We start from the raw sequence: 27,460 nt of genomic DNA, 5'->3' as shown, positions 1-27,460 counted from the left end.
AAATTTCCTTTACCCCTATACTGGGTCCTTAGCCCTGGTTTGAGCAGTTAAACAGGAGCAATCCTAAGTATCTAGAACCACTCTAACCAAGAGTCAAAGAGCAGAGGGAGCACAGAGCTGCTTAACAGGAAATCCCTAGGCAGGAGAGAGAAACTGAACATCAGAGTAAACGCAGCGTCCGATTCAGATGCCTAGATATTAGCAAAAAGTTACAAGCCATACTAAGAAAAAAGAAGACATGACTCAGGCAAAGGAACATATCAAAACTCCAGACAAGACACAGGACTTGAGACAACTGATCACTGAGGTTCATACAAATCTCTTAAATCAAATCATGGAGTTGAAGGACAGCATGGCTAAAGAAATAAGACATTAAGAAGACACTGGGGGAAACGGACTTGGCCCAGTGGTTAGGGCGTCCGTCTACCATATGGGAGGTCCGCGGGTCAAACCCCGGGCCTCCTTGACCCGTGTGGAGCTGGCCATGCGCAGCGCTGATGCGCGCAAGGAGTGCCGTGCCACGCAAGGGTGTCCCCTGTGTGGGGGAGCCCCATGCGCAAGGAGTGCGCCTGTGAGGAAAGCCGCCCAGCGTGAAAAGAAAGTGCAGCCTGCCCAGGAATGGCGCCGCCCACACTTCCTGTGCCGCTGACGACAACAGAAGCGGACAAAGAAACAAGACGCAGCAAATAGACACAGAAAACAGACAACCAGGGGAGGGGGGGGGGAATTAAATAAATAAATCTTTAAAAAAAAAAAAAAAGAAGACACTGGATAAGCACAAAGAAAAATTTGAAAACTTGAATAGAAAAATAACAGAGCTTATGGGAATGAAAGCTACAATAAGTAAGATTAAAAATACAATAGAGGCATACAAGAGCAGATTTGAAATCGTGGAAGAAAGAATCAGTGATGTAGAGGACAGAGCAGCTGAAATTGAAAAGAGAACAGAGAGAGGAAAGAATGGAAAAAAATCAAGCAGGGACTCAGGAGTTGAATGATAGCATGAAGCACACCAACGCACATGTTGTGGGAGTTTCCGGAGAAGAGAAGAGAAAAGGGGCAGAAAGAATATTTGAGGAAATAATGGCCAGAAATTTCCCAACTCTCATGAAAGACATGAATATACATACCCAAGAAGTACAGCATATTCCGATTAGAATAAATCCAAATAGACCTACCCTGACACATAATATTCAGAAGTCAGTGGTATGATATAATTAAGGCACTCAAAGAGAAACATTGCCAGCCAAGAATTCTTTATCTGGCAAAAACTGTCCTTCAAATATGATGGTGAATTTAAAGTATTCACAGATAAAAAAGAAACTGAGAGTTTGTTAACAAGAATCCAGCTCTATAGGAAACACTAATGGGAATTCTGCAGCCAGAAAAGATAGAGAGGCTTGGAGGAGAATGGAAAAGTAAAGACTATCAGAGAGGGCAGCAAAAGGGATAAAAAGATGGACAAAAATAAATGTGAAATATGAAAGTGAAAAGGTAAAATGGTTGAAATAAGTAATGCCTTTATAGTAACAACTTTGAGTGTAAATGAATTAAACTCCCCAATCAAAAGACATAGGCTGACAGAATTGATGAGAAAACATAAGCTATCCATTTGCTGTCTGCTGGAGACTCACCTTAGACCCAGGGATGCAAATAGACAGAAAGTGAAAGGCTGGATAAAGATATTTCATGCAAATAGTAACCCAAAGAGAGAAAATATAGCTATACATGTGTTGGACAAAACAGATTTTAAATGCAAAAAAGTGATAAAATATGTAGACAGCCATTATATATTAATTAAAGGGACAGTCCACCAGGAAGGTATACCAGTTATAAATAATTATGCACCTAACCAGGGTGCTCCAAAATACATGAGGTAAACTCTGGCAAAACTGACGGGATCTCAACAATAAAAGTTGAAGACTTCAACATGCCATTCACATCGACAGATAGAACTAGACAGAAGATCAACAAAGAAACAGAGAACTTGAACACTGTGATAAATGAGCCAAATCTAACAGATGTATATAGAATATTGCACCCCAAATCAGTGGGTCCATTCTTCTCAAGTGCTCTTGGATCTTTCCCTAGTGTTGTGTCACAAAAAAGCTCTCAATAATTTTAAGAAGATTGAAATTATATAGAGCACCTTCTCAGATCATAATGGAATGAAGCTGGAACTCAGTAATAGTTGGGAAAGGGAGAAATTCCAATTGTGTGGAGACTGAACAACACACTTCTGAACAGTCAGTGGGTCAAAGAAGAGATTGCAAAAGAAATTAATAGATATCTCCAGACAAATTAAAATGGGAACAGAATTATAAAAACTTACGGGATAAAGCAAAGGCAGGGCTGAGAGGGAAATTTATAGCCCTAAATGCCTATGTTAAAAAAGAAGGGGGAAGTGGATGTGGCTCAATTATAAGTCTTCCACCTTCCATATGGGAGGACCCAGGTTTGATCCCTGGGGCCTCCTGGTGAAAAAAAGAGAAGGCATGCCTGCCTGACAAAACAGTGCCTGCGTGGCAAGGCAAGTGCCCATGCAGTGAGCCGAGTGCCTGCACAGCAAGCCAAGTGCCCATGTGGCTGCCCACGTGGTGAGCTGAGTGCTCATGTGGTGAGCTGAGTGCCCACGTGAATGCCTGCGTGGCGAGCCAAGTGGCCACGTGGTGAGCTGAGTGCCTGCACAGTGAGTCGAGCCTGTGCAAGTGCCCCGTGTGGTGAGCTGAGTGCCCATGTGGCAAGCCAGTGCCTGTGCAGTGAGCCAAGTGCCTACGTGAGTGTTCATGTGGCAAGCTGAGTACCCATGTGGTGAGCTGAGTGCCAGCGTGGTGATCCAGTGCCTGTGCAGCAAGCCAGTGCCCGTGTGGCGAGCCGAGTGCCCACACAGTAAGCCGGGTGCCCATGTGGAGATCCAGTGCCTGTGCAAGTGAGTCACGCAGCAAGATGATGATGCAACAAAAGAGAGACAAAGGGGAGAGTCAAGGTGAAGCGCAGCAGAGACCAGGAACTGAGGTGGCACAGTTGGCAGGGAACCTCTTTCCATGTCAGAGGTCCCCAGGATCAAATCCCGGTGAATCCTAGAGAAGAAAGATGAGAAGAGAAAGTAAAAAGAGAGATACAGAAGATCACACAGAAATATAAAGAATCACAAAAGGATATTATGAGAAACTGTATGCCAGCAAATTAGACAACCTAGGTGAAATGGACAAATTTGTAGAAATGCACAAACAACCTCCATTGATGCTACAAGAAATACAGGAAATCAACAAACCAATCAAATAAAGAGATTAAATTAGTCATTAAAAATCTTCCAACAAAGAAAAGTTCAGGACAGATGGCTTCCTTTCTTGATTAAAAAACACTTCGAGTCCAGAGAAACTGTCTATGTGCCAGCTTGGCTCTGAGCCTCAGCAAAGTTGCAACACCTACTCTCTGGTTCATTGGACTTACTCAGGTCAGCTAACGGAGAGGTGAAGATGGTCAACCACCACACCAGGGAACCAAGAGTCTACGGTTACAAGCAGGAGAATCCATCAGCCATGTGGGATCTAAGCCCCCTCTCACTTTAGAGGTGGAGTGGACATTGCCAACCCAGGGTCCACAGGATGGAGGAATAAAATATATGGATTAGAGTGTACTTATTAGCATTCTACTATAGAATTATTGTGACTCTAGCAATGGAAGAAATTGTATCATTGATGTGGAGACAGTGACCATTGGAGTTGCTGAGGACAGGGAGAGATGTGATATGGGGACATTTTCAGTACTTGAAGTTGTCCTGAATGATATTGCAGGGTCAGATGCTGGACATTGTATATCCTGCCATAACCCACTGAATGGACTGGGAGAGAGTGTAAACTACAATGTAAACTATAATCCATGCTGTGCGGCAGTGCTCCAAAATGTACTCAACCAGTGCAATGAATGTACCGCAGTAATGAAATAAGTTGTCGATGGGAGGTTTAGGGCTGTGGGGAGTGGGCTATATGGGAACCTCTTATATTCTTTAATGTAACATTGTGTGTGACCTATGTATCTTTTAAAAAAAAGGAGAATAAAAGAACACTTCAAAAGGTAGGTATAAAAGGAGAGTTCCTCAATATAATAAAGGGCATGTATGAAAAATCCCGCAGCCAACATCATACTCAATGGGGAGAGGTTGAAAGCTTTCTCTCCAAGGCCAGGAACAAGACAAGGACGCTCACTGTCACCACAGTTATTCCACAGTGTGCTAGAAGTTCCAGCTAGAGCAGTTAGGCAAGAAAATGAAATAAAAGGCATCCAGATTGGAAAAGAGGCAGTAAAATCCTCACTATTCTGAGATGACATGATCCTATATTTAGAAAAATCCTGAAATTTCTACAACAAAGCTATTAGAGTTAATAAATGAGTTCAGTAGACTGGCAGGATACAAGATCAACATGCAGAAATCAGTAGTGTTTCTTTACACTAGTAATGAGCAATCTGAGGAGGAAATCAAGAAAAGAATTCCATTTACAATAGGAACAAAGAGACTTATATATCTAGGAATTAATTTATCCAAGAATGTAAAGGATCTGTATTCTTAAAAGTACAAGATACTAAAAGAAATCAAAGAAGACCTTAACAAATGGAAGGACATTCTGTGTTCATGGATTGAAAGACTAAACATTATGAAGTTGTAAATTCTGCCTAAATTGATATGTAGATTAAATGCAATATCAAAATTCCAACAGCCTACTTTACACCAATACAAAAGTCAATTACTAAAATTATTTGGATGGAAACAGGGTCTCAAATAGCCAAAACCAGCCTTAAAAAATGTGTTATAAAACTACAGTGGTCAAAAAAGCATGGTATTGGCTTAAAGACAGACATTGATCAATGGAATCGAACTGAGATTTCAGAAATAGACCTTCACCACTATGTTCAACGGATTTTTTAAAAAATTTATCCCCATCCCCTTGCCACTAGCTTACTTTCTGCTCTCTGTGTCCATTTGCTGCACATTCTTCTATGTCTGCTTGTCTCCCTTTTGTTGCATCATCTTTGCTGCACCTGCTCTCCACGGGCGCGGGCCGTCAGCTCTCCATGGGCGCGGGCGAGCCTGCCTTCACGAGGAGGCCCTGGGCTGCAAACCCTGGTCTTCCCATATGGTAGACGGGAGCCCAATCGATTGAGCCACAGCTGCTTCCCCTCAACTGATTTTTGGTAAACCTACCAAGTCCAGTTCTCTGGGACAGAACAGTCTCTTCAACAAACGGTGCTGGGAGAACTGGATATCTGCAACCAAAAGAATGAAAGAGGACCCGTATCTCACTCCCTGTATAAGAATCAACTCAAAGACCTAAACACAAAAGCCAGGACCTTAAAACCCCTAGAAGAAGTAGGGAAACAGCTACAAGAACTTGGGCGGTGGTGGTGGGGGGGGTGGTCTCTTAAACCTTATAACCAAAGCACGAGCAATAAAAATAAATAAATGGAACCTCTTCAAAATTAAACACTTTTGTACCTCAAAGGCCTTTGTGAAGAGAATAAAAGGCGGCTGACTCAATGGGAGAAAATATTTGGAAAGTACATATCTGATAAGGGTTTAATATCCAGGGTATATAAAGAGATCCTACAACTCAACAATTAAAAAGACAAATAACCCAATTTTAAAAGTGGGCTAAAGACCTGAATAGACATTTTTCTAAAGAAGAAATCCAAATGGCAAAAAAGAAAAAGAGAAAATATTCAACATCACTAGCAATTGGGGAAATGCAAATCAAAGCTATTATTTTGCTTTGTAAGATAATCATTTAACACTTACTAGAATGACCACATAAAAGAAAACTACAAATGTTGGGGAGGATGTGGAGAGATTGGAACGCTTATTCACTGCTTGTGGGAATGTAGAATATGCAGCTACCATGGAAGTTTGTTTGGCAGTTCCTAAGGAAGTTAGATATAGGTCTACCATGTGACGTGGCAATACCACTGCTCGGTATATATCCAGAACTGAGAGCAGTGGCATGAACAGACATCTGCACACCGATGTTCATAGCTACATCATTCACAATTGCCAATAGAAAAAAAAAACCAGGTATCCATCAGCCAATGAGTGGATAAACAAATTGTGATGTACACACGATGGAATATTATTTAGCGGTAAGAAGAAATTAAGTCTTGAAGCATATGGCAACATGAATGAACCTGGAGGGCATTATGTTGAAGGAAACAAGCCAGGCACAAAAAGACGAATATTGTATGCTTTGCTATTGTGAACTAAGTGTAATGAGCAAACTCATGACTTAATAGCCAGAATGGTTAGAGAGTGGAAAGCTGAGGTTTAATTTGTGCAGAATTGGTAAAAAGTTGTTTGGAAATGTTTGGAAATGAATAGAAATGGTGAAAGCACATCATAGGATTTGTAATTTTTAAAGATTTATTTTATTTATTTCTCCCCCTACCCCGTTCCCCCTGTTGTCTGCTCTCTGTGTCCATTCGCTGTGTTCTTCTCCGTCTGCTCGTATTCTCATCAGGCGGCTCTGGGAGCTGATCCTGGGACCTCCGGGAGTGGGAGAGAGGCGATTGCTCTCTTGCGCCACCTCGTCTCCCTGTTTGGCTACAGCTTATTTTCTCTTCTGTGTCTCTCTGTGTTGACCGGCACCCCTGCGCGGGGTGGCTTTCCTGCGCGGGGCGGCTTTCCTGCGCAGGGCAGCTTTCCCACGCCAGGTGGCATTTCTGCACAGGGCGGCGTTCCCGTGTGGGCCGCACTCTGCGTGGGCCAGCTCGCCATGTGGGCCAGCTTGCCCTCACCAGGAGGCCCTGGGCATCGAACCCTGGACCTCCTATATGGTAGCCGGGAGCCCAGTGGGTTGAGCCACATCCGTTCCCCAGGATTTGTAATTAGTAATGCTAACATATGGGTATGATAGTGGTTTGTTTTTGTTAATTTTTTTTTTGAGTAATGAAAATGCTGATATTGAAGGGATGAATGTACAACTCTGATTATACCAAATGCCATTGAGTGTACACTCTAGATACACTATATTGTTTATGAAAAAAATATAGGGCTGGTTGGGCAGGAAATACACCAAATGTAAGATACGGGCTATAGTTGATAGTAATACTTTGATGATGCTGTCATAATTTTTTACAAATGGTTCACAGTAGTGCAAGGTATTGCACTGGGTGGGATGGTGTATGGGAAGCCTGTGTGATGTTATGTTTATTTTGTAGGTTCACGACTTTTACTAAACTTGCTTTTATGTATGTTTGTGTATGAATAATATACTTAAATTGTTTTTAAAATGAAAGAAAAATTAATAGGAGAACCTTGGAAAACATATGCTTCGTGAAAGAAGCTGGTCACTGTAGACCACGTGTTGTGTGGCTCCATGTCTGTGAAATGATCAGAACAGGCCGATCGGCAGAGACAGGAGGTAGGTTAGTGGTCACCTACAGTGCGGGGACGGAGAGGCTGGAGGGTGGAAGCCAGGGTCTCGGGCTTCTCGTTGGGCTGATGAAAGGGTTCTAAAATTGTGATGATGGTTGTAATACTTGTGAATACACAGGATCACTGAAGTGCACATAGTCGGGGGCGACTTCTATCTCAATAAAGCTGTTACCAGAAAATCTAAATGAAGGCAAAAAAAAAGCCATGATAATCAAATATCAAGATTTTAAATAGCGATAGGATCGGTATCGCTGATTACTGATCTTTCCCTCCTGCCACCGGCTGCAATAGGGCTTGGCATTGGCACCGTTGTTAATCCCATCTTTAAAATGTTGATATTTTGTTCACCAAAGATTTTTTTTTTAGTTTTTAAATTTTTGTAAATATCTTCTAATTACAGAATTTGTGAACTGACAAAACAGTCCTGCACGTGTGTGGAATCCCCATTACAATAGCCCCCTTCACCAACACAGGATTTTGTTGTATTCATTTTGATTTTTCAAAATATTGCAGTCAATATTTGTTGTACAGTTCTGTGGTGGTTAAAAAGTAAAATCACCAGAGCCGTGCACTGGGGTGCATCGGCAAACTTTTTCTGCACAAATCCCTACCCCTTTTGTGTTCAGTGGTGGAAAGCAGAACTGTGGCCCCCGAGGGTCCAGCAGACTCTGGGTCCACACCGGAATTTTTGCCGATAGGAGTTCTTAGTTGGAGTCCCCGGACCACAATCCAGAGTCCAGGAATTTGAACAGTAAAACATTAAATCATAAGTGACCGAAATTTAACATTTCCTCCAAGTACCCAACGTGGGCTTCAAATCACAGCAGTAGAAACAGCACCTAGACCTTTGTCACCGGTAGAGACCACGCCTGTTTTTTAATGTCACACTTTTAGTAGCTGCCGATAACTCAAAATATCATTTATGCTCATCACCGTGTGAGAATTACTTTTGCTATTGGACCTGCCGCTGGGTCTTGTTTATTGCATTCGTGAGTGGCCTCTGGGATACTATAGCATGGCATCTTTTATAATTGTGTTGGTTTGTTTTTTAAGATTTATTAATTTATTTCTGCCCCTCCTCCCTTATAGTTTGCGCTCACTGTCTGCTCTCTGTGTCTGTCCGTTGTGTGTGCAATATCTTTTTTAGGAGGCATCAGACACCCGAACCCAGGACCATTCCTTGTGGGAGGGAGGCACCTGAATCACTTGAGCCATTTCTGCTCCCGGCTTGTTGTGTCTCTTTACTGTGTTTCCTCCTTGTGTCTCTTTGTTGCGTCATCTGGTCACATCAGCTTGCGTACCTGCCCATCGCGTCTGCTCCCTGTCTTGCTGGTCCTCTTTTAGAAGGCACTGGGAACCGAACCCGGGACCCCCCTGCCCCCATGTGATGGGCAGGCACCCAACTGCTTGAGCCACATCCACTTCCCTGTAATCGTGGGTTTTTTTGTTTTTGTTTTTGTTTTTCATTGCATTTGGTGAATACATCTCTGAGCACCGCTGCACCTCATGGTCAATGGTCCACACCATAGCCCACACTCTCCCACAGTCCACCCAGTGCGCCATGGGAGGACATACTGTGATTGTGTTTTTAACCACTTTTCACTCTAGTTGGTTCCTTTTACTCCTCTGTATTTTATTTTATTCCGTTTAAGGAAGGCACCCCTAGGTCTCACAAGCCTGTGGCACACAGCAGCTTGCAGAGCCAGTCAGACCTGGGTTTGGGTCCCACCGCTGCGCCTCCCTCGCTCTGTGACCCTGGGCGGCCACCACCCCTCCGCGGAGGGCACAGACGCGAAAGGCTTCCGAGCGCCGTCTCCCTCCCGGGCTGCTGTTGGATGTTGGGGATGGCGCTGGAAGCAGCGCTGCGGTGCCGTCAGTCCGTCTGTCTGGGAAGGACTGTGGTGCTGCGCTGCTCTGATGTGCCTGGGGACTCCCACAGCCGCTGCCTCTTGGCAGTTGTCCTCCTCTGAGTTATCTGCCTGCCCAGTGGCCCGGTCACTTTGTCATACAGGGCCGTGCCTGTCCTTGTCAATAACAGTCCGTCCTCCCAGCCCCACGACAGTGCGGGGAGGAGGGCACTATTTTCGCCTTTATCCTGGAGATGGGTGAGCGAGGCTCAGAGAAGTGAAGTTGCTGAGTCGAGGTCACCCAGCCAGCCAGTCCCTGTGCCTGACCTAGGTGGATGCCCAAGAAATAGTCCTTAAATGCTTCATTCTGTGCCCAAGCAGTATTTCCTAGAGGTGGGGGGGGGGCACCTGTTAAAATGCAGATTCCCAGGTCCTAGGGTGTAGCTGCTAAATAAGACTATTTGGGTGGGGCCCGGGAATCTGCATTTACCCACCTCGGAAGGTTCCGATGCACGTTGAAGTTTGAGAACCACCTTAAAGGGAAGAAATTATGACAATAGCCACAAATCCCTGTTCAGAAGGCTTTGCATGGGCTCGTGTATTCACTCCTCACAGCAGCCCTGCCGGGATAAGTGTTATCACCCCCGTTTTGCAAATGAGGAAACTGAGGCATAGAGAAATTCAGTAACTGCAAACCCCCTCTTCCCGGGCTGCGTTGCTAGTGATCGGCGGAACCAGGGCTCAGAGCCAGGTCTGTGGGGCTCCTAATTCAGTGCTCCTTCTCCCACCTCGAGCAGCTTCTCTGCAGGAGCATGCAGATAGGGCCGTGTGTGTGTGTGTGCGCGTGTGTGTGTGTGTGTGAGACGGGTGCGGGAAGCCGTGGGCCCCAAGGGTCCCCCTAATCATGCCCGTTTGTGGTGTTTACCACGCGGGGGCGCTGTGTGTCTCTGAGCAGGAAGCTCAGCGCAGAGGCTGCACCAGGCACAGGGGGCCAGGCCGGGAGATGGGGGCCAGGCGTCGGAGCGGGACACTGCCCTGGGCGGCCGCGTGACCTCTGGCAAGTGACTTCCCCATCTGTGAACTGGGTGGGGTAAGGATCTGGGGCCGTGGCCAAGAGCTTGGGTTCTGGCACCAGGCAGACTGCGTTCCGTCTGGGTTCAGCCAGTCATGGCTGTGTGACCTCGGGCAAGGCACTCGACCTCTCTGGGCTTCAACTTCCTCTTCGGTAAAATGGGACTGATAACAGGCCTCTCCCACGGGGTTGTCGTGAGCCTCAGAACATGCCCAGTGCACACAATTCTCTCTCCTTTATGTGGCGACAGATGTGACGTCGGGGTGATACTGTAAGTGTGTGCTGCTTTTTGAAAAGGAGTCAGTCATGTGTTTTCCCAAAATGCACGTTTTTCACTCACCCACAGTTTTAGCTTCCCGGCCACTAAAAGGAATACCAGTTGGCAGCTTAAAGGGCGGAAATCTATTGGCTCACGGTTTTGAGGCTGGACATCCAAACCCAAGTTGTCATTCGGGCGATGCTTTCCCCAAGAGCACGGGGTGTTTGGGCTTGCGCGGCTTCACTTACTCCCCGGCTTTCCCGTCCCCTGGCAGTGCACGTGGCCGCCCTCCTGGCCTCTCCTCTCTCTTTTGGATTTTGTTGACCCTCCGCTGCTGGCTGCGCCCTCTGGCTTCTCTCTCTCTGACCTTCCCTGAAGGCCTCCAGGAAGAGGACTGGACCCTCCTAATTCGCTTGGGCCACCCGTAACTGAAGGAGCCTCACCAGAGGCCCTGCTCTCTGGGTTCACCCCCGCACGGGTGGGCTAAGATTAGGAACATGTCTTTCTGGGGTACAGAGCTTCAGGCCAACACACCCACCGAAGGCCGATCCTCCCACGAGCCCTTCTAGACGGGACCCAGACCAAAATATGCGTCGACTTCCTCCGGGCAACCCTCCCTGGGGACGTGTCTTGCTAAAATTGTCGTTTCTTCATGTACACCAGGTGCTGGCAAACCACAGCCCACAGCCAGATCGGGTTCTGCTGATTTTTAAAATCGCGTTCCTGAATCACTCCCCGCACGTTGGTTTGTGTGTTGTCCGCGGCTGCTCTCCATTAGCCAGCAGAGGTCTGTCGTTGGGATGGAGACCATTTGCCCACAAAGCCAAAACAGTTGTCTCTCCAGCCCTTTACACGAGAAGTTTCCCAACCACTGATCTAGACCATAAAATAGAGTCGCAGAAAGTTGGGGGAACTGATGCGGAGAAAAGAAATCACCCCCAGTCCCCTCTTACCTTATGAGTTTCTTAATGTGTGTTTGTCTGTATCAGGGTTTTCCTGAGAAACAGAACCAACAGGATATATACATTTTTATAAATTCTGTAATTATTTAATTTATATATTAAGAGATCTTCCTGTAAGGAATTGGCTCACAGGACCAACCTCAGGGGCCGGCAAGTCCACACTCCGTGAGGCAGCCTGCGAGATGGACACCCCTATGTTGAAGTCCTTCGTCTGAATTCCCGCCGAGAAGCCAACTGGCTAGAAATTCCAGCAAGAGCCAGTGTTGGAGTTGAGGCAGAAATTCTTGTGACCTCTGAAACCCTCAGGCCTGGCTTTTAAGATCTCTGACTGACTGGATGAGGAGACTACCCTCATTGCTGAGGGCAATCTCTTTTGTTGATTGTAGATACATTCAACTGATTGTAGATGCAAATCCCAACCAGGAAATGCCCTCACAGAAACATGCCAGCTAGTTCTTGGCCAGACAGCTGGACTCCATAATGTATTCCAGGTGACACATGAAATTAACCGACAGTGTCTTTGTCCAGTCCAGTCCAGTCTTTGTCCTCGTGTCGTAATGACAGACATTAATATTAAATGCAAACATTGTGCGTTGACTGTGCCAGGCTTTAAGGAAGTTATGTAATGCCTCCGCCTGCTGCAGGGGACATCCCCATTTTTCAGAGGAGAAGGCTGAGGCTTGGAGGGCTGAGCAGGCAGTCCCTAGACACCCAGCCACTGAGTGGGGGCACTGAGTGGGGGGACTCAGAGAGTGCTGAACTGTTCCTTAGCAGGGAGGCTGGGACAGCACATGGGGCCCTTGCTTTGGAAATTTTAGGTAAAAAACGCGAAGAAAATCTGGGAGGAGAGAGCCTGGGTCTCAGAGGGGCAGTGCTGGCATTGCTGGAAGCATGTGCCGTGGAGGAAGTAAGATGTGGGTTTGCCTGCTGGCTCTCCCCCTTCCCTGCTGTGTGGCCTTGGGCAGGTGGCCACATCTCTCTGAACCCCAGTAAGCAGCTGATAATCAGGGAGGGCCATGGGGGCTCTCAGCAGTTACCACCTCACTAGGGTTTTGAGGGCAGATGTGATGATGTATATAAAGCCCCTAGCTCATTGCCTGCCCACAGTCATCTTTCCAAGGCAGCGCGCCAGCCGCCTGCCCTTTTTCCCTCTTGCACTGTTCCAGGCGAGTCCAGAGCCTTAGAACTATTTTTCCACTCTCTCTGGCCCCTTTGGAATCCAGCTGGCTTCTCTCTGGAATGGGTCAGAGGTCTCTGCAGCCCAGGGACCCAGAAAGCTAAGGTCTGCCCAGCCCCGCCAGGAGGGCTGGGGCGGGGGGCGGCAGCCACGGCGATGGAATGTCGGGGAGCTGGTTTCCACGGGGAGGGCTGGCAGGCCTGGCGGCCGAGCGCGGGCTCTTGTAAGTCACTCTGTACGTGCAGTGACCACCTCTTTAGCCGGCTCTGGGGGCTACAGCTCCCCTCCTCTGCCCCCCCCCCCCAGCCACTTTTTTCTTGGGAATCTCTCCGATCCGTTGAGCTCGGAGAAAGGGTGCTGGTTTAGAAAGTTCAAATGAGTTGGAGCCAAAGCCCGGAGTGGGTCTCAGCATAGTCACATCCTTCCTGGACCCGTGGCCCCTTCTGAACGGCCCGAGCGTTTATACGATGCGTGATTGGGTCATAGACTGGTTTCCCGCCAGAACGTCAGCTCCACGGGGGCAGGGCCTTTGCCCTCGAGTAGCTCCTGCAATGCCTGGCACGTCGTAAGTGCTCAGTAAACATTTGTGGCGCCAGCTGATCTCGGGCCGAGCCATCTCTGAGCCCCAACATCCCTCTCCCCCTCCCTTTCCTCCTGGCGGCCATTCGGGGTCCGTGGGCCAGTGGAGAGAGGGGAAAGCCCCTCCCGCTTTTCCTCCTGCCTCCTGCGAGAACCTGCATTTCCCAGCGCCAGGAGCGCCTTGCAGGCAGAGCAAGAACTGAAAACTGGCTTTTCCGCTGATGAGTTGTGTGGCTTCCGCTAATCACTTCATCTCTCCCGGCTTCCGTTTCATCACTGCTCACATGGGGGTAAAAATCTGCACTTTACAAGGTTTCCTGATGAAATTGGAAAATGAGAGCCAATACCTAAAATATTAGCACTTGCTGTGTGCCAGGCCCTGGTCAACACATCCTAAATACTTCCCCCCACACTCCTACGAAACAGGAGGTATTATCATTCCCATCTTAAGGATGAGGAAACTGAGACTCAGAGAGGCTGTGTGACTTGCCTAAGGTCACACAGCGAGCAGCTGGTGGAGCTGGGATTTGAATCCAGGTTGTCAAGCCCTGTGCACTTCAACAAACTCTAGTCAGGATATTGTCATACAGGAAGCAGCATGTCGACAACATGAAAGCATGTTTTTAGGAGGAAAATACTATCACCTACCACCCAAATACCGCCCCCGGAAGCGTTTCTGAATGTATTTCTTTCTTGCCTTTCGTCTGCTGGTTGGTCCGGGTGATTTGGCAGTTTGGCTTTGGGGAATAGTGGTGCTCACCCAGTGCCCACAAGGTCCTGCCTCACCCGGGAGACGGAGAACACAGTGCTGCCACCTCTGCTGTTGACGACGACACGAGCCCGTGTGTGGGAAACCGTCGATCTGCTGCTCGGTACACAGTGGGTGCTTAATAAATGCTAGCCAGTATCACTGCTAATACTCCTGTGGTAAAGGGGCTCGGGGACGCCCCACCCCCACCCCAGCCTCTTATCCTATGTCCGCGTCATCCAGCAGAACTCTCTGCGGTGAAGGGAACGTTCTAGAGCCGCGGCTGGCAAGCCTGTCCTACTGAAGGCCAGGCGGTACGGAGTTCAGATTAGTGTGGGGCACACGTGGGCTTTCTTACTTCTTCCCCTCCCCCCTCGTCTCCCTCTTCCTTCTTTTCTTCTTCCTCCTCCTCCTCCACAGCCCGTAAAAGCCTTCATGAAGAAGGAAGGACTTGGAGTGAGCCGTGGCAGTAGATAGGAACTGACTGGAAATAAAGAAAGAGTCGCTCTGAGGATGGCAGGAATGTGGAAAGAAGTGTGTGCGCGATGAATTCGTTTCCACAGCTGAAGCGGGGGAGGAGGGACAAAAGAATAAGCAAACAAAGTTGGGCAAAAAAAAACCCAAAACGTCGGCAGAACGCCGAGCCCCCGAGTGCTAGCTTAGGAGGATGGACCGTTCCTGTCGTCCCCAGGTGTCATCGAGGGCCCCTGAACTGCATGGATAAGCTAGAGGGGACGTTGAGCAGGAACGAGAGGTCCAGGAAGATGGAGATTAGAGAGGCGCGGGGCTCACTTGTCTCTCAGAAAAGGAGCTAGAGGACAGGCAGAAATGGCTGGGGAAATGTACTAGGGTTTAGGACAGCAGGGAAGGCTGCACACCGCCCAGAAGAGAGGGGCCCAGGAAACGGTCTCGGGGAAAGACTGCGAGTGGATGCTGCAGCCGCCGCGCCCGTCCCCCACTCTGCGAGCAGACAGCAGGGGCCCCGGGGCCCCACCTCCCCAGGAAATGGGAGGGGGGGCGCAGCCTGAGGCCGACCCAGCTTGGCCGGCAGGTTTGGCCTGCCTGTCCCCCGAGCCCTTCCAGGCCGGGTGGGCTCGCACCATTGTTTGTCCTGGGAGCTGGCAAGGGGCTAAGGAGATCGCCCCCTCAGTCTCCCTCCCTGCTGACCAGGGCAATGGCCGAGGACGCAGAGGGGAGTGGAATTATCTCCTACCCCAGAATAGGGAGGGGGCTTGCTGGCCAAGGTTGGAGAACAGCCTCTGAGAAAGTGTGACTTGGGAGGCTCTTAGCCTCCAGGCAGGTGCCCTGTCAGCTGTTGTGGCCTGTGTGCAGCAAACGCACTGGAGGCTCTGAGCTGGGAGGGCTGCGAGGCGCGCCATCTGCTGGCAGACCAAGGAAGTGCATGTGAGGAAATGAAAAGTAAATGAGAGGCTCTTTCGGGCCTTTGCAGCCTCCCTCCCCAAGGCCCTTGGAAGCGGGCCTGCAGCCCATTACTGGGTCCATGGCCCGGATTTGAGCAACTAGCAGGGACAGTCCGAAAGATTAGAACAGGTTGAATCAAGGATCAAGGAAGAGAAGCGAGTGAAGCAAGCCCAACACAAAAGGGCAAATCCTGTTTGATGGTGCTGTGATGAGCTACATATATTACGTACGCCCGTGGAGGTAATAACTAGAATACAGTTCTCCAGAAAATGGAAGGAGGGTGGAGAATGGGAAGTTGAGGTTTACTCTGTGCAGAACTGGTAGAAAGGTTGTTAATCCTTGGAAGTGAATAGAAAAAAATGAAAGCATAGCGTAGTGTTTGTAACTAGCAGTGCTGTTCTATGGGTGTGACAGTGGTTGAAAAGGAAGTTTGAGATCATGTATGTTACCAGAAGGGAAGGTAAAAAAAGTAACACGGGACCGTGTAGCACAGTGAAACCTCATGTGAAATATGAAATGGGTAATATTGCATATATAAGACTGCTTTTCTTTAACATTTAGCAAATGTATGTTAATGTTGCAAGATGTAAATATCAGGCAGAAAAAAACCATTATTCTAAGTGAAAAAAAAGACACAAAAAGTACTGCATATTGTATGATTACATTTATATAAAATGTAAATATAAATCAATTTATAAAGATGCAAATAGAACAGTGTTTATGTAGGGCTGGAGAAGAACAGAGCGATTGAGAGGGGACTGCTGAGGGTATGGAGTGTTTCTTTTTGGAGTAATGAAATAATTCTAAATTTTTTTGTGGTGATGAATGTACAACTCTGTGATTATACTAAAAGCCATTGATTGTACACTTTGGATGGATTGAATGGTATATGACTATAACTCAGTAAAAGTGCTTTTTTTTTTTTTTAGGAAAAAAACGGAATTATAGATAGCTTTTCAAAAATTTTGAGTGATAGCTGTATGCATTAAAGCAATTTAAAGCTAGAGTTTATTAAAACTCTGAGATAGCTCATGGTTTACAGGCAGTGTCATCCGGGTAGAAATGTGTGGCAAACAGTAGGTCTCCTCCGAGATGCATGTACTTGCTGGGTGGTGAAAATCCTGGCTGATGAGTGTGATGAAATGAGGCATAATTCAATCTGCGGTAGCTGATTTACATACAAAATCCATGTTCATATTTGCTGCCAATGCTAGGAACAGTGACCCAAGGCTGAGACTTCCTGAAAAAATAAAAAAGAAAGGCTAATAGTGAAGTATTATAACACAAGGAAAACCTCCTCGGTGTGAACCTTGGAATCCTGGAGCCGATAGGGTAGGATTTTAGATTTACCCCCGTCCCCTTCCCCTGTGGGTCGCGATGAGAAGCTCCTTCCCCAGCATTTGCTGGCCTTGCCTCATGGGAAGAAGCTTATCTGCACAACGATCATAAATCTAGAAAATCAGGATTTGTGCCCTTTTTTGGATGTGTGTTATACTTTAATTTTTTTAAAAAAGTTTATAATATAAACAAAAGTAACGCCATTCTTAGCTCAGGGACCATTGACCGTCGCTGGATTTGGCTCAGGGGCCCTGGTTTGGTGACCTCTTTTCTGGACTGTGTTAGTCAGCCGAAGGGGTGCTGATGCAAAATACCAGGTATCTGTTGGCTTTTATAGAGGGTGTTTATTTGGGGTAGAAGCCCATAAAGCATACTTTGCTTCCCTCCCCAAAGTCTCTTGTCATGTGTTGGGGCAGGGTGGCTGACGACGGCTGCCAGGGTTCAGGCTTCCTGGGGTCCCCTCTTCCCAGGCTCCGTTTCTCTCTGGGCCCAGCTGCTCTGCTCCCTCCACAAGGCCAGCTGTGGACTATCAGGCGAACCACTCTGTCTCTCCTCGGGGCTTCTGCTGTGTCTAAGGAGCCATCTCTATTCCTCTGTGTTCTTCTCCTGTGTGCTCACTTCCTGGGCCTCAGCTCAAAACTCCAACATCAAACCCCCAACTCTGTCCTTTGCCATGTCTTCTATCTGTGCGTCCCCATCTACCAAGGGACAGGGCCTCAACACCCTACTGACATGGCCCAATCAAAGCCCTGATCATAATTTAATGGCGCCCAGGTGTGGACCAGTTTACGCACATAACCCAGTATCTGTTTTGGGGATTCATGAGCGTATCAAACTGCTCCATGGACACACCTGCCCAACAGGCGGCCCCCGGCCCCGTGTGGCCACGGCGCACGCAAAAAGTGGCTCCCGGGAACGAGGAACTGAACGTAAATTTTCCTGAGGCATGCTGAAGATAAGTGTCAAGAGCTGCGCGTGCGTGGCGGCCCCACGTTGGACGTGCAGCTCTGCGCCACCGGGGGCTCTGACGGCGCCATCCGTCACCCTGAAAGGGCCTGTGTTGTTCCCTGGGGGAGGGGGAGGGCAGAGCCGCGGGTCGTGGGAGCCCCTGGCTGGTGTCCACGGGCCGTGGGAGGGCGGCTGGAACCACGCCATCTGCCTCTGGAAGGGCCCCAATGCCCAGCGCTAATGGGTTTTATTTGTTCCGAAAGCCGCCCGGGGCTGAGCGCGCAGCACCCCCTCCGCTGCCCGCCCGTGCCCCAGAAGTGCCAGGCCTGTGTGTTGTGAGGCGTGGGGGTGGCGTGGGGGGCTGGGGCCCTGGAGAGCCGGTGGCTGTAGCTGCACCTGGGAACCTTTTCCACGTCTGGGTCTCGATGGTAGTTATTGGGCTCGAATTTTAGAGAGAGCGAAAAACTTTGCAGAGGCCAGGCATGGGCGCCGAACGGGAAGGAAGGGAGAGCAAAGCAGTGCACGCTACAGCCCACCCCGGTTTGTTTCCTTTGTGGCACAAATAATGATAGCTGAGATGTATTTTATTTTATTTTGGTAACATGTATGCAACACACAGTTTCCCATTTTAACCCCGCACATGTGTACAATGCAGGGATAGTAAGTCATCAGTGTTGTGCCTCCGTCATCAGCACCATCCATGACCAAAACGTTTTCATTACCCCAAATAGAAGCTCTACCCGTTACGCTATAACTCCCCGTTCCCGCCCCCCAGCGCCTGGCAACCTGGAAGCCATCTGTCTCTGTGAATTCATATGACATTTTTGAGGGCTACCTATTATCTTATTTAAACCTTCCAGCACCCCTTTTACAGACTAGGAAAACTGAGGCTCAGAGGAGGGATAATCTGAATGAAGTTGTCTAACCCCGGCAGTGAGTCCTTAATCACCCCCAGCTCCTGGAAGAGACTGGGGGGAGGGAAGGTGAGGCTCAGACACTGTGTGGGACTCTATGGAATGATTTCCCCTGTGGACCTCAGTTGTCCTATCTGTAAAATGGGGACAGGTGGGAAGGAGACGAATGGTTCAGACATGGCATGGAGATACACACCAGGACTCCCTCAGTTTGTGTCAGCCAGGCCCCTCTGCGTGCCAGGCCCCGTCAGGGACACGGGCTCACCCTGTCACCTGGCAGGTAAGAGCTGGCGTCCAGCTCTTGGAGCTGGTCCTGGTTCCTTCCGTCAGTGCCACGGTCGGCTGCTCTTCCTCTTGTTTTCTCATCTGTACAATCAGGAGTCTCTGATAATTTCCATTTAGCAGGATTAAATGGCCCAAGAAGCAGCGTAGACATTTGGGCAGTGTAGGTGGGGATGGCAGGGCATTGCCCAACTCCCGGGGCACCGCGTTCATCGTGGGCTGGGTACATGGTGCCCTTTGGGTTTTTTGGTTTTTTTTTAAGATTTATTTATTTTTCATTTCTTCCTCTCCCCTTACCTCCCTGCCCCAGTTGTCTGTTCTCTGTGTCCATTCGCTGTGTGTTCTTCTTTGTCCGCTTCTGTTGTTGTCAGCGGTACCCGGAATCTGTGTCTCTTTTTGTTGCATCATCTTGTTGTGTCAGGTCTCCGTGTGTGCGGCGCCATTCCTGGGCAGGCTGCACTTTCTTTCGCGCTGGGCGGCTCTCCTTACGGGGTGCACACCTTGCGCGTGGGGCTCCCCTACGCGAGGGACACCCCTGCGTGGCGCGGCACTTCTTGCGCGCATCAGCACTGCGCATGGGCCAGCTCCACATGGGTCAAGGAGGCCCGGGTTTGAACCTTGGACCTCCCATGTGGTAGGAGGACGCTCTATCCGTTGAGCCAAGTCCGCTTCCCACATGGTGCCCTTTGGATTTGTGCAGTGCACAACCTGTCCAGCCAAACCCCGCAGTCCCAGGCAGTGATAGTGGTATGACGGTAGTGGTTGTTGCTTGTTGTTAAACCTACTTTTCCTGAAGTCCAAGGTCCCTGGGCCGAGAAGAGGGGAGAGGTTTGGCTTGCAGAGGCCTCAGGACTCCCTGAGGCAGCCATGCCTTAGCCCCGATTCTCGGCTCCTTCTCCCTGAGAAGTGAGCCACTTCTCTCCCTGCAGGGCCAGGCCAGGGCCTGGGGGAGAGGTGGGACCCCGGCTGCTAAATCTGGGGCTGAGGCGGCCATGCCCTGTGTTGTGGCTTCTCCCCCAGAGAAGACATAGCGGTGTGCCCTTGGGGAGCCCCAGGTCCCCTGCTGTTCCTTGAGGGGGCCCAGGCCCTCTCCTGGAACCCACCCCTGATGCAGTGTCTCCTTGGCCTCTGCAGGGTCTGCCGGTGGACAGCCTTGGGAAGCAGGCACGAGGGCTGGAGCCCAGGCATGCATTTTTCCAGGAGAGGTAAGTGCCCCCTCGAGGCCCTGTGGAGACAGGCCTTGGCACAGCCGCCTCTGCATCCAGTCCTGTTCATCAGTAAGGAAGACCAATTCTCCTGGTGATTGGTAGAGAAAATGGAGGCCCAGAGAGGGCAGGGGACTTGTCCAGCGTCACACAGCAGATTCAGGGCACAGGCAGAACTCAAACCCTCTCGCCTCCCATCTTGCCTGTGCTAACGTTTTCATGTAACGGAAAAGTTTCCTGAGCCTCACAGTTGCTCCATGAGGAAAAGTTATTTTATTCTCCTCTTCCTCCCCCCTCCCCCCCATTTTCTGGAGGAGAAAATGGAAGCTCAGAGAGGCGAGGCCCCTTGTCCAGGTCACCAGCTGGCAAGTGGCAGAGGCAGGATTTGAACCTGGAACTGCAAGACTCCAAGCCCTGGGCTATGGCTCCCCCTTCTCACTGCCTCCCTGGCGGTTGCAGGATGCCAGGACAGCTCCCTTGCCAGGGCCCAGTGGGGCAGACGGCAGGCTCTGGGTAGCCAGGAGGCTGCCCTCTGCTTTGCGGATTCCCAGCTATCTTCCCTCGCAGCCGCCCTGCTTTTTCTTCTCAAGTCCTCCAGGTTTTTGCTGGCTTCTCCTTATGTCTGACCCACCTGCTCTGAGCTGGTTTCTTCTGGTGGGCCTCTCACTGGGTCCTGTCCAGGCCTGCCACTTGGCTGTGTGACCTTGGGTGAGTTGCTGTGTGTCTCTGAGCTGCTGCGCTGAGTCCTTCGTACCCAGTGGGCAATGGTGAGGATTCCTGTCATAAGGCATGGAAAGTAGAGTAAGCACTTGTAGTTTCCACCCGTACGATGGTTGGCTTCACAAGAGGAATTTATTGGCTCACCGGTTTTGGAGGCTAGAAGGCTTGCTCTGAGAGGAAGCTGGTACCTTCTGCCGTGTGGCGGTGTCCTCGCTCTCTCCCGGGTTGCGTTGACTTCTGGCTTCTGGCTCTTCCCGGGGCTTCTCTGTCCACGTCCTCTAGTGCTAGGCCCTTAGCCCATCCGCTTCACATGGGCCACCCCTTAGCTGGAGCGACCTCGCCCAAGGCCCGGCTGCAGTGGGTCCATGCCCACGGGAACGGGCCCAGGCGCGGCGTTTCCCGGGCGCACAGCTCCAGCCCGCCCCGGCCCAGCCGGTCTAAAGCACGCGGGCCCTTCCTTGGCGCTGAGGTCGGGTGGGGGGTCTTTACGAGCACACGCAGCCAAGTCGGGAGCATTTGCTTCATGCTGCGTGTCCATTCTTCTAGGTCTTTCCCCTGGTAGTCGGTGTCCACATTACATCCAACCCCAAATACAACCAACGCGGTGTGTGCATGGGCCCCCGCGTGAAGTATTTCCTACCCCCGCAGGCCCCCCACCCACAAACTCCCCACCCGCTGCCCCCCACTCACGTACGTCCACACGCCCACCACATGCGTCCATTCACACAGACCCCACCCCACCTGCACACCTATCCTTTCTGGAAGGAACTTTTTTTTTAAAATATACATATATATATATATTTTTTTTTTATTTAAAGATTTATTTTACTTACTTATTTCTCCCCACCCCCTGTTGTCTGTTCATTGTGTGCTCGTCTTCCTTTTAGGAGGCACCAGGAACTGAACCTGGGACCACCCATGTGGGAGGGAGGCGCCTAATCACGTGAGCCACCTCCGCTCCCGGCTTTGCTGTCTCTCTCACTGTTTTCCTCCCTGTGTCTCTGTTGTGTCACCTTGTTGCGTCAGCTTGCTGCGCCAGCCTGTCACACCAGCTCGCTGTCTTGCTCGTCTTCTTTAGGAGGCACCGGGAACCGAACCCAGGACCTCCCGTGTGGTAGGTGGGAGCTCAATTGCTTGAGCCACATCCGCTTCCCTGGAACTTTCAGTTCCTGAATGATCTCCCTTTCTCTTCTCTGCACCCCCAGCCCCGTCTGTTCCCCCAAAGCTCCATTCCCTCCAGGCGTCAGGAAGCAAGGATGATTACACGACTCCCCGCTAAGTTATGACTTGATCATCCCCCAGAGCGCTGGCCCTGAAAGGAGTGCTGGCAGAACTCCCTCCCTCGGTCTGAGGGGAGACGTTCCCGGAGCACTGGGAGAAACCAGGGGGCACGTGGGGGTGTCTCTGAGTAGCTCTATGTCCTGTCTGGTCCCCTGAGAGTAGCCCAGGAATTTGATTTCCCCTCCCAGGCCCTGAACTATCTGTGAACCGCTCCCCTCCCCCACCACCATCGTCAGCAAAACTTAATAGGCACATTTTTCTGGGGCGTCTCGGCTGTTATCTGCTGCTCTGAGAAGTCAGGGCCCCAGGATGAGGCTCAGCTCTGCTTTATCGCCCGCCGCCAGGGCCCTCCCGGCAGCCCCTAGAGGACAGCGGACTCACCTCTGTTTTGCATCGGAGGAAACTGTGGCTGAGAGGGCGAGGGGCCTCTCCCAAAGCCACATGCCAGGAAATGCCAGAGCCGCTCAGCCATTTCCACCCCAGCCTGAGACTGCCCGTTCCCTCGGCTTTGATGTTTATTTTCCTCGCGGTGCGGCCCGAGGAGCCCCTGTGGATGACTTGGCCCAGCTGAGTGCCAGGTCCTTTGGTGTCTGGTTGAACCTCCCGCCCAAAGGGGGATGGTGTCTCCTCCCCTTCCCTCCAGACCCGCCACCAACCTCTGAGCTGCTTGCTGCCTTCTTCTGTGCCTCTGGGCCTTTGCACTGGCTGTTCCCCTTGCCGGTCACACCCTTCCCTCCGTTCCCCACGTGGCTGTTTCCTACCCACTCTTCAAAACTCAGACTGAGGGTGTCGGCGAAGCCTTCCCTCACCCACTCGGGATGGTTTCAGCCTAGGCGTGCGAGCACAGCCCGAGCAGGCGTGGGGGCGAGGCTGTGTCTCTTAGCGCCAGAGCTTCAACTCCCAGCATGCAGTAGGTGCTCATTAGACAGGAGAATAAATGAGTAGCCAATGCTAATGGAAGAAACGACACATGTTCTTAAAGAGGCTCACTACGTGCTGGGCAGTTCTTCGGGATTTTCCACGTGGGGAGGTCACTTAGTGTGCACCACAACCCACTGAGGTCGACACTCAGCCTCATTTTACAGATGAAGCTCAGAGACGCTAAGTCTGTCGCCCAAGCTCACGCAGCCAGGAAGTGGGTTGGAAACCAGGCCTGCCTGACTCTGCATACACCCGGAGACATCAGGCCCTCGCGTTGATTCTGGAGAGAGGTGGGAGGGGCAGGAGGGGGGAAACTGAGGCTGGAGACACCCAAGGGCGAGGTGCGGGGCTAGGCGTAGCCTGCGATTGGCCGAGTGTCTGTCAGGTGGGTGTGCCAGGTGGGCGTGTGAGTCTGCACCTTGTACTTGGAGCTCAGCGTTGTGAAATCGAGGGGCCTTGGGGGAGAGCTGGAGGAGGCAGCTCTGTCGTGTCAGGTGCCTGGAGAAGGAGGTGGCGGCTGGGCTGGGGGGAGCCCTGCCTCCTAAGCCAGCCCCCCGGAGGACTGCCTCTGTATTAGCTACACCGGGCAGGGGTGGAGGCTCGGGGTCATAATTCAAGCCCTCTGGTCCCCCTCCCATCACCCCAAGCCTCCCAGGGCACCTGCAGGAGTCTCCAGACTGGTCTCCATCTTCCCTTCTCGCCCCTGCAGGCCCTCTCCCCAGAAAAGCCAGGAGAAGTCCCCCCAGAGTTTCACTGGCCGCTACCCCCCATCTCTCCCTCCCTCCCCTGCAGCCCCAGCAACCTCCTCTCAGATCCATGAATGCCCCGCGCCCCTTTCCATCTCAGGGCCCACACTTCCTATACATCTGCCCCAGGCCAGCGCTAGCTGGTCATCCAGGTTCAGCACGGGTGCCACCTCCTCCAAGAGGCCCTCCCTGACTGCCCTCCTCTCTCCCCTACTTAAACCCCCCCCTTTGAGAGCCATTACCACGGTCTGTCCCTAGCTCGTGCCTTATTTGCTTCCCCACTAGGGCATAATCCCCTCGGGGTCAGGGGCCTGGCCGTCCTGTCCACTGTCCTGTCTCCAGCACCAAGCACCGTGCCTGGTACTTTTTAGTACTTAATAAACATTCACTGGATGAAGGCTGAATGACTGGATGAAGGCTGAATGGATGGGCATTCTGGAAGAAGTCCAGGCCAGGTTCTCCGAGTCTTCTACCAGAAAGTATTTCCTACAGAGGCAAAGAGCAGACACTGAGCCCAGTGGCCTGGGTTCGAATCTCAGACCCCAGCATAGCTGCTCCCCAGCTGGGGAGCACGTGGTGCAACCGCTCGGTGCCTCAGTTTCCTTTAGTATCCACAATGACGGTTTTATGAATGCTATAAAAAAAAAAAGCAAGGGGATAACAGTCCCCTGGCACCTAGTAGATGCTCAGTAAATATTATGGCCCGCACTTGATTGAATGAGCGGGGCCTGGCACTGTGCGAGGAGCTGGGGATACAGCAGGGAACAAACCAGAAATCCCTGCCCTCCTGGTACCGGCGTGCTGTTGGAATCTCACATTCTGTGGGATTATATTTTTTCCCCTTTTCTTAGTAAATTGTGTAACTTGATCAGATGAGGAAACCGGGGCATCGAGAGGTTAAGGAACACATTAGGAAGCGTCCAATGGGATTCGAACCCAGGCCTCCCAGGGGGCGCTCCAGAGCCCCTGAGGCGCCTGTCCCGTTGGATAGCTGGAAGAGAGGAGCGCGTGCCCGGAGCCTAGCAGGGGGCAGGCGCAGAGCGAGCGCTGGAGAGCCCCCTCGTGGCTTGTGCCGCCCTCCGGGTCCTCGTGGCGAATGGCCCTCCCTGACCCGCGCGCGGCCCCCTCTTTCCCCAGATGTGAGCCCGCCGGGCCCCCCGCCGACGCGTCGCTGAGGCGGCCCCCGCGGCGCGCCCCGCCGGCCCCCCGGCCCAGCATGCGCCTGTCGGTGCGGAGGGCGCTGCTGGCGGGCGCCTGCGCGCTGGCGCTGGTGCTGGCCGTGCAGCTGGGGCAGCAGGCGCTCGAGTGCCGCGCGGCGCTGGCGGGCGGCCGGGGCCCGCGGCGCAGCATGCGGCCCGAGCAGGAGGAGCTGGTGCTGGTGGGCGCCGACCGCGTGGAGTACCGCTACGGCCAGGCCATGCCGCTCATCTTCGTGGGCGGCGTGCCCCGCAGCGGCACCACGCTCATGCGCGCCATGCTGGACGCGCACCCCGACGTGCGCTGCGGCGAGGAGACGCGCATCATCCCGCGCGTGCTGGCCATGCGCCAGGCCTGGTCCAAGTCGGGCCGCGAGAAGCTGCGGCTGGACGAGGCTGGCGTGACGGACGAGGTGCTGGACGCCGCCATGCGCGCCTTCATCCTGGAGGTGATCGCCAAGCACGGCGAGCCGGCGCGCGTGCTCTGCAACAAGGACCCCTTCGCGCTCAAGTCCTCCGTCTACCTGGCGCGCCTGTTCCCCAACTCCAAGTTCCTGCTGATGGTGCGCGACGGCCGCGCCTCGGTGCACTCCATGATCACGCGCAAGGTCACCATCGCCGGCTTCGACCTCGGCAGCTACCGCGACTGCCTCACCAAGTGGAACCGGGCCATCGAGGTGATGTACGCCCAGTGCCTGGAGGTGGGCAGGGACAAGTGCCTGCCGGTGTACTACGAGCAGCTGGTGCTGCACCCCCGGCGCTCGCTCATGCTCATCCTCGACTTCCTCGGCATCGCCTGGAGCGACGCGGTCCTGCACCACGAGGACCTCATCGGCAAGCCGGGGGGCGTCTCCCTGTCCAAGTAAGTGGAGCCCCGAAGCCCGGACCCACCCCCCACTCCCCACCGCCTCCAGCTCAGCTCGGCCCACCAGCTGTGTGGCCTTGGGCAGGTCTCTGTACCTCTCTGAGCTCAGCCTCTTTTGTAATGGAGAGCTGCAAAGGGGGCGACTAAGAGCAGAGCCTCCAGCCACATCTCCCACCCGAAGGCCCTGTGGCCTCCAGCAAGTTGCTTACTCTATCTCTCTGAGCCTCAGTTCCATAATCAGAAAAATGGGGACAGGGAGCAGGTGTGGTGGTTGAGCACACGCTTAGCATAATTGAGGTCCTGGGTTCAATCCCTGATTTAAAAAAGGGGGTGGGGGGCAGTCACTTGTTTATTTTCTAGGAGAATCAGCAAGTATTCAAATATGCTTTGTAGTGAGGCAGTTAAGAGCACAGAGTCTGGGACCAGGTTCCCTAAGATAGAATCCCAGCTCCACCACTTCTTAGCTGTGTGCCCTTGGGCAAGTGACTTAACTTCTCTCTTGTGAGCATCAACTAGGAATAAGGTGTTTGCTGCTGCCATGGTTATTTCTGTTATCATTATTCGAGGGTTGTTATTGCCGTCATTGGAATAACATCATCCTCACCGTAGTACCATTTCAGAAGCACCTACTGTGTGGCTGGTATGGGTTTAAGCGCCCCCAGGGAACACTGTCTCTTTGAATACCCATTGCAACCCGAAGAAGTGGGAACTACACTTATCCCCATTTTACAGATGAGGAAACTGAATCTCAAAGAGGAGAAGGTGCTGGCTTAAGGCCACCCAACTAGCCAAGTGTGGTGTCAGGATTTGAACCCTCGTCTGTCAGACTTTGAAGCGTGTGCTCCTGAGCTCTCTGGGTCCTGGGCCTCTCCTTCCTCCCTCTGTCCCTTGCTCTCTGCCTTGCTCCTTTTGGGGAGGCTGTGCCTCACTCGAGACCCAGAGCCATAGCAGAGTGTGCCGTCTCCTCGTGCGTCCGTCCTGATCAGGCCGTGGCATCCTGGAGCGCGGTGGAAGAGCGGTCCTCCCGGACCACGCCTCCCCCCCTCTCCCACGGTGGTGCCTGCTGGGCTCCACCCCCGAGAGCTGGGCAGAGCAGGGCGCTCCAAGCGGCTCTTCCCCCTGGTGGCAAAGAGCCTGCGGGCTGGGTACTCCAGCCAGCTGCTCCTGGAGCTGGGAGGTTGTAAATTACCGTGACAGAAAATCAGATTACCCAGGGAACGGGTCTTTATTACAGAAAGTTGGGAAAATGCATGAAAAAGAAGGGAAGGACAAGGCTGGTCCTTTGTCAGGGCATATCGCTAACGTATTGTCCTGGGGAACATAGTCCTTTTGTCACTGTATGTATGGGACCGCTTGCCCATGGTGTCCAGTGCTCTGCTGTGACATCATTTTGAATGGCTGTATAATACTCCATTGCACTAATTACCATATTCTATTTAACATCCCCTGTTGTTGGACACTTTAGTTATTTCCTATTTCATTGACTCTTACCAAGCCTTTCTCCCATGAATGCTCTGAGTTGTGTCCACGTTATTTCTGTACCATAAAGTCACGC

General features: G+C 51.5%; 1 protein-coding gene across 2 annotated transcripts in view; it reads left to right on the top strand.

The window, feature by feature from the left end:
- TPST2 (tyrosylprotein sulfotransferase 2) overlaps nt 1-27,460 on the top strand; it is a 63,411-nt gene that overhangs the window by 25,315 nt on the left and 10,636 nt on the right. For both annotated transcript variants that reach the window (XM_004479085.4, XM_012519859.4), the window contains exons 2-3: nt 20,106-20,176; nt 24,982-25,902. In XM_004479085.4, coding sequence (XP_004479142.1) covers nt 25,061-25,902 — 842 coding nt within the window. In that variant the 5' untranslated portion in view covers nt 20,106-20,176; nt 24,982-25,060. The remainder of the gene's footprint in view (nt 1-20,105; nt 20,177-24,981; nt 25,903-27,460) is intronic.

This window comes from Dasypus novemcinctus, chromosome 19 (assembly GCF_030445035.2).
Source record: "Dasypus novemcinctus isolate mDasNov1 chromosome 19, mDasNov1.1.hap2, whole genome shotgun sequence".
NCBI classification, from domain to species: Eukaryota; Metazoa; Chordata; class Mammalia; order Cingulata; family Dasypodidae; genus Dasypus; species Dasypus novemcinctus.
The sequence above is the reverse complement of the archived record's forward strand: the minus strand, read 5'-3'. Positions and strand labels throughout refer to the sequence as shown.